The 12,919-nt window shown below is 44.8% G+C and overlaps 1 protein-coding gene and 1 long non-coding RNA gene across 3 annotated transcripts in view; one reads left to right on the top strand and one right to left on the bottom strand.

Moving 5' to 3' along the window:
* Positions 1–1,245: 1,245 nt before the first annotated feature.
* LOC126505533 (uncharacterized) lies at positions 1,246–5,609 on the bottom strand. The gene is made up of 3 exons (XR_007592927.1): positions 5,409–5,609; positions 3,235–3,390; positions 1,246–2,921 (listed from the first exon to the last, which is right to left on the bottom strand). It is a non-coding gene; the product is annotated as an uncharacterized lncRNA (long non-coding RNA).
* Positions 5,610–7,722: 2,113 nt separating this feature from the next.
* Ankrd30a (ankyrin repeat domain 30A) overlaps positions 7,723–12,919 on the top strand; it is a 66,295-nt gene continuing 61,098 nt past the window's right edge. For both annotated transcript variants that reach the window (XM_050148483.1, XM_050148482.1), the window contains exons 1-3: positions 7,723–8,165; positions 10,644–10,758; positions 10,915–11,088. In XM_050148483.1, coding sequence (XP_050004440.1) covers positions 7,921–8,165; positions 10,644–10,758; positions 10,915–11,088 — 534 coding nt within the window. In that variant the 5' untranslated portion in view covers positions 7,723–7,920. The remainder of the gene's footprint in view (positions 8,166–10,643; positions 10,759–10,914; positions 11,089–12,919) is intronic.

The raw sequence follows: 12,919 nt of genomic DNA, 5'->3' as shown, positions 1-12,919 counted from the left end.
GGGTTTAATGTGATTTAAGCTTTAGTAGTGTTTCTTTTACAAATGAGGGTGCCCTTGTATCTGGGGCATAGATGTTCAGTATTGAGATTTCCTCTTGATGGATTGTGTATGAATGTTTTGTTTGCATGTATGTCTGCGCAGTACCCATAGAAAACAGAAGAGGGCACCACATCCCTTGGAAATGATATTACAGAGCACTGCTAGCCACCATCATGTGGGTGCTGAGAAGTGAAGGCAGGTTCTCTTGCTGGCAGAGTCCTTTGTCTAGCCCTCCCCCACCTTCATTCTAAATACTTTCTTAGACCCACAGGTGAGTGTAAGTCTCACTTCTCCTGCGCCGCACATCACGCCCCCGTCTGCACTCTATGCGCTATATCAGTTCGCAAGCTTCGGGCAAGGGACTGGAGGTTGAGGAAACACACAGAGAAGCAGACAGACACACGGACCTCCATTCACTGGTACAAAAGCCCCTCTTTAATAGCACCATGGAGGCTTAAATACCCAGCAGTCAATGGTCAACAGGTGAAAATCCCATCCTCTGATCCTCTAGGCAAGGCACAGCTTTTAGTAACTTCAATTAGAAGATTCTAGCAGGGGAAGAGCAGCTGAAGGCCAGGACTTCAATTGGTCCCAACATCTCCCCCCTAAATTTATAAAACAGAAGACCCTCCTGTCTTAGGTCATCTCAGAAGAGTAAACCCTTACCCGTCTTTGGGAGGCCCCTTCCCTGTCTTAGACGGACCCTCTTCTGTAGAAGTTGCCCTTCTATGGAGGAGTCTTCATTGTTGGTGCAGTATTTGCAATCAAACCTGAAATACGTTTGAGTTACTGGCCAACAGGCTCAGAAGGACTTGCTAAGTGACCATATGCTGCATTCTCATGGGTCGTCTGATCTTACACAGAATTCAGAGATGAATGCCAATGGCAACAGGTGTTAAGATTGCCAGCAATAGGGTTCCCAGTCACCACTGGACCCAGCCTTCCATTTGGGCTATGGTATTCTACCAGCCCTTTGGCTAACACAGGGCACACAGGTAACAATCTGGTGTGCTAATTGTAACATTTCAAGAGCTATTCAAGTAACCATTTAGTTGTTTCACCACATAAGAGGCATGAGCAATATTACAGATGTCATACAAATGGAATGATAAAAGTGTGAACAAAACATTTGTTGTACTAGGCATAAGTCCACCTGCTCCTACAATAGGGCAGTCTCTTGATTTAAATTTGAAAGTCCAAATTTAAATTTGAAAGTCCAAATTTAATGTGGACATCCAGCGCATTCTGAGTCTGGAGAGCATCGTTGACTTGTCTTGCCAGTTTATCCACAGTGTCCGACACCAACGATGTTTGTACTAGTCCAGCGACCATGGCTGCAGCAGCAGACACCGCGATCACAGCAACCACTGCAGCCATCTCTCCAGAATCTCGTTTGTCTCTCCAGAATCTCGTTTCTCTCGATACAGGGTCATCTCAGTCTGCTTAGCCTTTTTGGTAATTGGCAGTGGTATGGGGGCTGGTACCCGAACCAACAAGGCAGCACTGGAGTGGTCATCCCAGCAGTTGCTCAGGCCACAGTTTCTGAAAGAACAACCAAGAATCTTTTCCCCCAAAGGTGCTATTCCATACTACAAAAGTGGACAGGGTCGTTCCTGGCCAGTGGGGACGTATTGAGGAATTAAGATGGGAATTGTTAGCAGTATCTTCTCTTCCTTGTTCAGAAAACAGTCAGTCACTGGGAGGAGTTTGATTTAGAGTTTGTAGAGGATAGTGAGGATTCATCAGAAGATGAGGAGGAAATATACGCAGGCAAATAAGAAATCTCTGTAGAAAACTGAGAAAATGTAAAGTAAAAAAAAGATTCGCACTCAACTCCCTCGGCCCCACTGGCTTATAATGATGAAGGCTGGTGGTCGCAGTTGAGTAGGAGCTCTAACATTGAACAAAACAAAGGAGTTTGCTTCCGTCCTACACACATGGTTGTACCAGTAATGGAGGTGCCGGACACAAACAACCCAGGGCAAATAATTTTTAAAGACCTTGGGTATCCCTTTGCGCTGTCCAAGAGCTCCATGTATGCAGTGGGAGCCCCTCACACCTGGCCTCACATCGCGGCAGCTTTGGTATGGCCGATAGACTGCATCAAGAGTCATAGAGCCATGAAAGAAAGCACACCTTTATTTGATTATGGGAAGCCTTGGGGAGAAGAAACACAAGATGGAATTAAGCATAATAAGTTGTTTCTGGACTACACCATCAAATGCTGTTGAGAGTTTCATGACCGGTGCTGACACCTTTGAAGAGATGAATGCAGAGCTGCGGTCGAAGCTGAAGGATTTATATGAGGTAGATGCGTCCAAGCTGGAGTCATCAGCAGAAAACAGAGCACTCAGTGAACAGATTGCAAGGTTGGAGCAAGGAAGAGAAAAAGAACCAAATTGTCTAGTATCATTGAAGCAGCTGAAAACTTCCTTGCAAACAGATGTTCAAAAGTATAAAGCAAACATGAGCAGTTTGGAGTCAAATTCGTCCATCCTGGACCAGAAAACTGAGTGGTCTTGAAGAAATTGGTAGACTAGAATTAGACTGTGAAACAATGAGACAGGAGGATGCTCGGCTACAGAATATTGTTGATAACCAAAAGTCCTCGGTTGCAGACATCGAGAGAATAAACCATGAAAAAAATGAATTGCAGCAGACACCGCGATCACAGCAACCACTGCAGCTGTCTCTCCAGAACCTCGTTTCTCTCCATACAGGGTCATCTCAGTCTGCTTAGTCTTTTTGGTAATTGGCAGTGGTATGGGGGCTGGTACCCGAACCAACAAGGCAGCACTGGAGTGCTCATCCCAGCAGTCGCTCAGGCCACAGTTTCTGATAGAACCACCGAGAATCTTTTCCCCCAAAGGTGCTATTCCATACTACAAAAAGGAAAAGAAAAAAGAAAGAAAACTAAAACACGGGATTTAATAGTGCCTGGGCTCTCAGAGAAATATTCCAAAAGCGAAAGATAGGAACTATATTCACTTGTATAGGATTCCTTTAAAGTAATATTCATAGCCCCCCAAAAATGTAACAAAGCACAAAGCATTCACAAAGGAAAAGCTTTGATTAATAGAAGCCTGTTCTCTTGCTATATTGCTCAAAGCAGTTCCAGCTGTATAGTTTGAGGAATAAAAAGATAAATACAAAGAACTAGCTTGGCTCACTGATCAATACAAGGGGGTTCCTTACCAGGCTTCACACAGTGCTTTCCGCTTGATTGGGACTCACCAGGAGGCTCATCAAGAGAATGACAGGTGTCATTCTCAGGCTCATCACAGGATTCTTTCTCATTATTTTCCACAGCTGGAACATATAGCTCTGTTACCCAAATGGGTTTGTCCGTTCCTGGAGGAAAAACACAAAACAGTTCCTCTCACCCGTGTATTGCTCCATATACTGAGGTTTTGGGGCCCTAGAGCAGGGCCCTCGGCCAGTTTCCCAGCTGTTGGCTAAAATGGTAGGTGGCAGGGGTTTCCATCTATCTCTGTTTTGGAGAGGCAATCATTAGCCCAATGTGCTCCCCTTCTGCATCTAGGGCACATGCCAGGTTTCCTCCTTCCCTTCATTGTCAGCTGTGGGCATTCCTTTCGAAAATGACCAGAAGTTCCACAGTTAAAACAATTACAGCCTCCGGCCCTCTCTCCCTGTCCTCGTACGTTTCTCTGAGGTTGAATAGCTGCCGCTATAACCTGGCCTTGAATGAAATTCCCATCTATATCTCTGCATATCCTGATATATTTAAACTCTTCGCTTTGTGAGGGCGTAAGGCTTCCTTACAATATTTTTGGCATTTTCAAATACAAGTTGCTTTATTATAGGCGTGGCTGTTGTCACATCTCCAAACAATCTACCTGCTATTTGTAACAGTCTATCTACATAATCTTGGAATGGTTCATGCCGGGCGATGGTGGCACACGCCTTTAATCCCAGCACTCGGGAGGCAGAGGCATGATGGGGGAAGGTCATTGGTTAATTATAATAAACCAACTGCTTGGCCTCATAGCTTAGAACATAGGTGGGTGGAATAAACAGAATAGGATGCTGGGCGGAAGAGGAAGTGAGGTCAGACTCTGCTCTGCTTCCTGAGAGACGCCATGCTCCGATCTCCCGGGCAGATGCATGCAATGAAGCTCCTCTCAGCTCCGAACCCAGAATGGACATAGGCTAGAATCTTCCCGGTAAGCGCACCTTGGGGTGCTTACACACATCATTAGAAATGGGCTAGTCCAGGTGCGAGATTTAGCCTGTAAGGGCTAGAGTTCAGGGGCCAAGCAGTTCTTAAGTGAACACAGTTTGTGTGTTGTTATTTCGGGCATAAGCTAGCCAAGCGGTCGGGGTGTTGGGGACGCAGCCCCGCCGCTCTTGTTTCAACAGAGGCAGGCGGATCTCTCTAAGTTCGAGACCAGCCTGGTCTACAGAGCTAGTGCCAGGACAGGCTCCAAAGCCACAGAGAAACCCTGTCTCGAAAAACAAAACAAAACAAAAAAAAACAACAAAAAAAAACAACAAAAAAATCTTGGAATGGTTCAGACGGTCCTTGTAGAACTTTTGATAATTGATCCCCAGCTGCTTTGTTAGGTGGGGCCTTCCACGTTTTAGTGGCAGCTGCAGCTATTTGGGTGAATGCTCCTGGATCATACAGAATCTGTTGCTGCAAATCAGCATAAGCCCCAGCCCCAGTTAACATATCTATAAATTACGTTGAGCTTGACCCACTAGAGCATTTAATTGGGCTGTTTGTATACAATTTTCCTGATATTCCCTTCGCCATGAGATAATCTCCCCCAGATAAGACAGCATGACATAATTGCTACCAATCACTTGATGTTAAGTTCAGAGCGGAGAAAGATTCTACCATGGCCAGTGTGAAGGGTGCTTGAGCCCCATATGCAGCAACAGCTTCCTTCAATTGCTTCATTTCTTTAAATTGTATTCCAAAATATTGGCGAATTATTTGCCCTGGGTTGTTTGTATCTGGCACCTCCATTACTGGTGCAATCTGTGTGTAGGACGAAAGCAAACCCCTTTGTTTTGTTCAATGTTAGAGTCCCTACTTAACTGCGACCACCAGTGGGGCCGAGGGAGTTGGGTGTGAATCTTTTTTTACTTTACATTTTCTCAGTTTTCTACAGAGATTTCTTATTTGCCTGCGTATAATTTCCTCATCTTCCGATGAATCCTCACTATCCTCTATGAACTCTAAATCAAACTCCTCCCTGGTGACTGACTGTTTTCTGAACAAGGAAGAGAAGATACTGCTAACAATTCCCATCTTAATTTCTCAATACGTCCCCGCTGGCCGGGAACGACCCTGTCCCCCCTGGGGCCGAAACCTAGCAAAGGACGTCAGGATTAACACATACCTCAATCCACCCTCTCCTTCTGAGGGCGACCTCTCAGCGTCTCAGTGTTCCCTAGTTCCCGATGTCTCGATACCACCTCCAATTGCCACACACCGCGCCCCCGGTTGCGCTCTATGCGCTACAGTCAGTTTGGGAGCTTCAGGCAAGGGGCTGGAGGTTGAGGAAACACACACAGAGGCAGACAGGCAGACCGACACACGGACCTCCAACCACTGGTACAAAAGCCCCTCTTTAATAGCATCACGGAGACTTAAATACCCTGCAGTCAATGGCCAACAGGTGAAAATCCCATCCTCTGATCCTCTAGGCAAGGCACAGCTTTTAGTAACTTCAATTAGAAGGTTCTAGCAGGGAAGAACAGCTAAAGGCCAGGACTCCAATTGGTCCCAACACTCCTGAAAGAAGCTCCTTTTTGCAGCAGATGGAGGATATTACAGAGAACCACTAGTGGATAGAAAAAGATTCAGAGCAGGATCCAAAGAAGTGTGACTGAGTAATAGAAGGCAGGAGCAGCGGTTGAAACCCATACCACCAACATTCCAGGGCAGAGGCAGGAGAATAACTGTAGGTTCAAGGTCAGCTCCCGCTAGAGTGAGACACCCCCTCCTCTATACACATATAAGTTCAGTAGCAGTAGAGATTATTTCAATTTTTATTACAAAAACTAAATTCGCAAGTCAAATCATTATGAACAGAGTTCAGCATGTAAAATAGGCCCACACTGTGTAGCAGGATTCCCAGAAAGAAGCAGTGAGCACAAGACCGACTGACCAGAACTACAGCAGCAAAGAGCTCTGAATGTTGCAAATCCGGAGCCAAATTACATCGAGACATCTTGTTCTGCTATGTGAGGGACCTAACCTCTTTGTTACCATTAGGTAAAATCTTTGGAATGTTCAATCAGTCTGTTTCCATCAATCAGAAGGGCTAAGAAATCCATCAAAAGGCATCGGAGGAGAATAACACAGTCACCATCATCTCCAGGGTTGCTAAAAACCTACCTACCTGATGTCCCCACCAATGCATTTGAAAAGTGTGTTGATTTATTCTCTTTTTATACAACTTCTTAAAATTAGAACACAGAACGGAATTTGGGGTAAACTGAACCTGTGTTCCTGAAACTTGGGCAGTAAGATTTGGCTCCAAAATTAATGGTATTTTACTCCCTTTGTCTTAGTGTTTTTATTGCTGCGATGAAACACCATGGACAAAAAGCAAGTTGGGGACGGAAGGGTTTATTTAGCTTATCCTTCCATATTGCTGTTCATCATCAAAGAACCTCAGGACGACATGTCAAACAGCCCAGGAACATGAAGGCTGGAGCCGATGATGCAGAGGCCATGAAAGGCTGCTGCTTACTTACTGGCTTGCTCAACCTGCTTTCTTATAGAACCCAGGACCATCAGCCAGGGATGGCACCATTCACAATGGGCTGGGCCCCCCTCCATCAATCACTAATTAAGAAAATGCCTTACATTCGCTCTTATGGAGGCATTTTGTTCAATTGACGTTCCCTCCTCTTCGATAATGCTAGTTTGTATGCCAACTTGATCTAACACTAGCTACCACACCCTTTGAAGTGAGCTGTTTCTAGATTTAGATTGACAAAATTATTAGGATTTTAAAACGTCAAAGCAGATGTTTCCACTGTTTACTATGAATTACTTTTCCCAAGTCCAAAACCAAAAACTAAGGTCACATTATTTCATTCAGGCCCCATATGCAGACATCTTCACTTGCTATCAGCTTGTGTAATTCATACATTGACTCTCTGGGCTATGAAAAACAACCATATTTCACTAATTCCCAAATATTTAATGGATTAGCTTGACAAAAAAAAAATCTCTTCCCTTAGTCTCTCATGCTATAATTCCATCCATGCTGCCTGTAGTTTGGTCCACCTTTGGATTATGGCCCAGGTTAAAAGAGTCGCCTGCCTGCCCCCAAGGACCTTATAACTGCCACTGAAACACAAGGCCAAAGCTAAGCAGGGAAGCAGGCCTTCAGCGGGTCAAGAAGGTTCTGGGCTCTTCTGCAGATGCCCAGGAAGCCTGGAGTGCTGGGTCCTCGCTCGGATCCCTGTTGGAACAGGAGCCCTGCGGGGATCCCGAAGCCGAGGCTGGCCCGCAGGCCACACTAGCTGAGGATAGATCTGCGCGGCTAGGGAAGACACAGCAAACCTTGGGCGAAAGCCCAAGGCTAGAGAACCAACTTGGCTGCTGCTTGACCTCCGCGAAGAGCAGAGGGTGGAGCCTGGCTCTGCGCATGCGTGCGGGGCACCGGCTGGGCCGGGCCAGTACGCGCGTGCGCGGGGACTAGCCGGCGCGGGTTGCTAGTTTGCAGCTTTGCTCGGCGATTATCGTACTTTAAAATCCTGCCGAGCCATGCAGCGACTTTCCTGCTGGGACTCCGTGAAACTTGGCTGGCTCTTCAGTAGACGCTAGGGCTGCGTTGTGGAGGCAGCCGAAGCCACGCGCGGAGAAGGTGCCTGTGAGGGGCGTACCCCCTTGCCATGAAGAAGATTTTTGGCTTCAGAAGTAAGGGCCCGTCGCCGTTAGGCCCCTCTGCTCGCCCGCGGAACAACTGCGTGGGCTTTGGGCATGAGAATGCTAGTGGCGCCCACATGCCCAGGTACCACATTCACGACAAGGATATGGGCAAGATCCACAAGGCTGCAAGCGTGGGTGACGTAGCCAAAGTACAGCATATCCTTATCCTTGGGAAAAGTGGCGTGAACGATAGAGACAAGAAGGACAGGTAATAATTAGGGCCCCGAGCTAGAGGGGCGGGACGTGGCTGGTGGCGGAGCAAGCACCTTGTCTGGAACAGAGGCTGCTGGCTGTCACTAAGGAAGCTTGACTCTTCCTATCTTGCTTTTGGATGCCAGAGCCTCTGTGGGATCTGGGACCCGCTCCTGTATGAGCAGTAAAGACTACAATAGAAAACACTCTAGCTGACTTCTGATCCACTTAAAGTTCCCTTTATTGGCTGTGTAAAGTGCATTAACTAAACAATTTAATTTTTTGCACACATTTAAAATTGTTTTACATTGTAAAAATACATAATGGGAGAAATGTTTCTGTTGAGGGTTAACGATTCTTCCAGTAATATCCAATAACATATCAACACATACCTGTGTGACTATGTTTTTTGCTGTATTTTGAAGTGGGAAAATAGTTCCATGTTCTCAAATAGAGGATGGATAATTCCCAGAATGTGAACTCCGTATCCTTATCAATTTTACAGAAGCCAAATAAGAATATCATCGTTTTAACAATTTTGAGTTTCTCAAGCTGCTTTTGATTTTGTTATGAGACTAGGAAAAAAAACTTTCTAAAGTATCACAACCTAACATTAGTTCTCACACATCGGTCATTTACTGGCAGGCAAGAGACACATCAGTGAATAGAGCAGAATAGGAAACCTAAAAGTACCCAATCGAATATCTGTGAGAATTTAGAAATTGATTCTGGTAGCACCCCTATTAGTAGGAAACATCATTCGTGAATAAAATGCTTGTTAACTTGTTTGGAGAAAACTAACTGCAGGTTTATGTCACTAAAATAAATTCCTGATAGATTATAATTTAAACGTTAATAAAACATAATGAGAAAAGTACCAAAACAAGACTAAGAATGACTACAAAACCACTCTGTCATGTATGTGTGTCTGTGTGCCTGTGTACGTGTCTGTGTATTGGGGACTGAATGCAGGTGGTGATGTATGCTCAGGATACAGTCCTACCTTTGAGCTTTGTAAAAGCCTGAAATGGAGCATTCTCAAGAACTGACCAAACACAGCGAGGGAGGATAAGGCAACTGTAAACTTGCAAAGCATTCACAGTGTGTGTGTGTGTATGAGAATATCACATGAAAACCATCTTCATCTTATAATTTTTTTAACTCAATGAGGAAAAACTTGAACTCTTAATTTTTTTTTTTTGAAATTTAGTCATTTGTGTATTTTTACTGGTGATCAAACACATGGCCTTGCAAATATCAGGCAAGTTCTCTGGAGCTGAGCTGGATTCCTAGCCCCTGAACTCTTAATTTATATAAAGTTGTTGGGCTTCTCTCTCTCTCTCTCTCTCTCTCTCTCTCTTCCCTCCTTCCTTTTTTTTTCTTTTTGTAGATCCATAAGTAATCTGTGGACATTAGAAAAATATTCTGTGTCTGTGGTAAGAGCAGGAGAGTAAGTCTAGAGAGAAATGAGATGTCACTTTTCAGGGACTCACTATGAGGGTGAAGGACAGTACAACTTCTGCCTAAGACTTTTCAAACAGGCAAACTGGTAGTAAGTAGTCTACTCTACTTTAAACATGTTTATGCCCTAAGGTATATTTGGGGAATAAAGAGGCAATTTCTCTTTCTTGGCACTGCTTGAAATAGCAGTGTATTAAGAAGAAGCTGGAAAATGTATTTTATCAGTAAATTGCAGTGCATCCATTAGATGGAATATATGAGCCCTGAAGGTAGTGTAGATGTAGACACAGATTAACATGGGAAGATGGTACATCAAGTAAGAAGACATCAGTCTGATTAGACATATACACACGTAAGGTATGCTCTGTCTTAACCATAATATATTTAAAATGTGATCGAGAATAAAAGCTACTGACTTTCTTCAATTATCATTTCCCGCTTCCCTTTCCTCCGTCCAAATGCTCCCATATAACCTCACTTGCTCTACTTCAAATTCGTGGCCTTGTCTTTTCATTAATTGTTGTTACATGCATATCTGTATGTGTGTGAACATGTGTGTGCGTGTGTGCTGTGCATGTGGGGGCCAGGTGACAACTTTCAGGCATCAGTTCTCCTTTTAACGTGGGATTTAGGGTGTGAACTTGGGTCATGAAGCTTGTGTCAAATGCCTTTGTCCATTCACGGGTGGGAAAATTGAGGCAAAAAAGGCTAAGTGATGGGCTGACAAATAGCAGACCTTAAAGAGTATTGGTACCCAAGTCAAGCTCAATCCAAAGGCTGTCTATACTTCTTTGCACATTGGCTGCTCTGGGCTAGGAACCTCGCCCGGTAATTGTTTACTTAGCACGAGTCTCAGGGCTCCCTGCAGCCACACACACAAATGCAGTAGGCTGTCTATGAGCGGACGGCTGCCAGAAGAGAATTGTTCGCTCGGAAAGAGGAGACATACCGTACTGGTTCGTGTTTACATTACAGCAGATACGCTTTTAGGTGATGCTCTGTGATTTACTAAAAAGTGCTCTCCTTTTCACAGAACGGCGCTCCATCTTGCCTGTGCTTACGGCCACCCAGAAGTGGTGACTCTCTTAGTAGAGAGAAAGTGTGAGATCGATGCCCGTGACGGCGAGAGCAGCACTGCGCTCATTAAGGTAACCTAGCAGCCAGCAGGTCACACGGAGACGGGTTTGATTTAAGTGCTTCGGACAAAAAGCAATCAGTTTCATTTGAATACGGCAATAGGTAAAACCTAGAATGTGCTTCTTTTGAACTCCTAAACTATCTGTTTCTTGATGCAATAACAACAGGCCGTACAGTGCCAAGAAGAAGAATGTGCCACTATACTGCTGGAGCACGGTGCCAATCCGGATGTGATGGACAGCCGTGGCAACACTGCCCTCCACTACGCCGTCCTCAGTGAGAACACGTCCATAGTGGCCAAACTGCTTGCACACAATGCAAATATGGAAGCCAAAAACAAGGTATGATACTGATTTTATTTCCTAGTAATCAAAGTACATTTACCAGTGACAGATTGTGATGTCACCATGATCGGATCCACACTTCTGTGGATTTTTGTGGGGGTATTTGTAGAAATGATTAGATCCTGAGGACTCTAGATCTAATCAGTGTTTTAAACCTTTGGTGGAATCTAAGTTTGAATATAGTTGCCCCCTTAAGGGTACTTTCATTGTAATGAAAAGAGCCCTCGATCAGTATCAGAAACTCACTGATTAAACCATTTCCTCGTCTTCTTCTTATTTTGTTTATTTATTTGTGGGCGTAGGGTGTGTGTGTGTGTGTGCATGCGCGCCTGTGTGCCACAGGAGGCTGGTGGAGATCAGATCAACTTTAGGGAGTTGCTTTCCCCCTTCTACTTTGTAGGTCTCAGGGTTGAACTTGGATTGACAGACTTGGCAATAAGAGCCTTTACCTGCTGACCCATCCCCCCACCCCCACTCAGACAACTGCATTTTTAAAAGATTTCCTTTTTAACCTTTCGAAAAACCAGATGTTTTAGGGGCTGGAGAGATGGCTCAGAGATGAAGTGCAGTCATTGCCTTACAAAGGACCCGAGCTCTGTTCCCACAGCACATGGTGGCTCACATCCATAACGCCTGTTCCAGGGACCCAACACCTCTTATCCTTGTCTAGATTGTTCTTGCTTTTCTGAGACTGTGACTTGCATCACTGGGCTATTTGTTTGAGAGCGCTCTGATTTTCAACGTGAGCCCTTATAGCTGTAAGCGCTCCTCTTGGAGCCTCCTTCAGTGTCCCAAAGGGTCAGTGAATTTGGTTTCCTTTTTCATTTGATTCTAGGAACTTAAATCCCACTCCCCCCCCCCACCAGTTTCTCCAGTCTCCAGATATTTGTGTAGTTTCCTTGCTTTTGATTTCTGTTTTATTTCACTGTGATCATACAAGAAATTGTCTTTTTTATTGTTAGAGTTGATTTGGTCAAGAATGAGGTCTGTTTTAGAGAAGTTTGCGTAGGCTGCGTGAAGAATGTGTATTCCATATCAGTTGTGGGAAATCGTCTGCGGAAATGCGTTAAGTGCATTTGAGCCGTGGTGTACTTTAACTCTGAAGTTTCCTTCGTGATCTTTAGTGAAAGTGAGCTATCTGAAGATTAGAGCAGGGTGTTGAAATCACCCACTGTTATTGTTATCAAAATCTGACATTTTATGTCGTTGTAATTCTGTTAGTTTTTCTGTGATCAGATTGCCGCTTGTTCTTTCATCTGTCGCCTGGTAATCTTACGAGTCTTCTGTTCTGCTGTTTCGGGTGTGATAGTTCTCCTGTTCATCTGTTCCTCTCGAGGAATTTGGGAGTCCATTTTCTCTTCCCACTGTGGGATCAGGTCTCCAGGCGTGCATGGCAAGTACTTTTACCCACTGAGCCACCTTGCCAGCCTCCTGTAAGGAAGTTTTACAGTGGTGGCTTGCTTGTTGTGGATTGCCTAGTGTGTGCTTGTCGTGAAGTGTTCTCTGTCTACTATAAATGATAGCCTTGCTGGATAGAGCAGTCTAGTTAGCAGTTTCTCCTTCCAGAGCTTGAAATAATTGTTCCTGATATGCATACAGCTCACCTGGCTTGAAGGTTATTGAAGAGAGATCTGACATGTTTCCTTTTGGAAGTCAGTTGGTGTTTTTCCCATACGACTTTTCATATTGTTTGTTTTCTTTGTGTTTTGATATCTTGACTGTTATAGGTCATGGGGCAGGTCTTCTCTTGTCATGTCATTGATGCCTCTTTGTTGAAATAAGAGAGCGGCGGTGGGGCTGCGTCCCCAACACCCCGGCCGCTTGCTAG

Source organism: Alexandromys fortis, unplaced genomic scaffold (assembly GCF_014885135.2).
Source record: "Alexandromys fortis isolate MF-2015 unplaced genomic scaffold, M_Fortis_MF-2015_v1.1 scaffold_59, whole genome shotgun sequence".
NCBI lineage: Eukaryota > Metazoa > Chordata > Mammalia > Rodentia > Cricetidae > Alexandromys > Alexandromys fortis.
The sequence above is the reverse complement of the archived record's forward strand: the minus strand, read 5'-3'. Positions and strand labels throughout refer to the sequence as shown.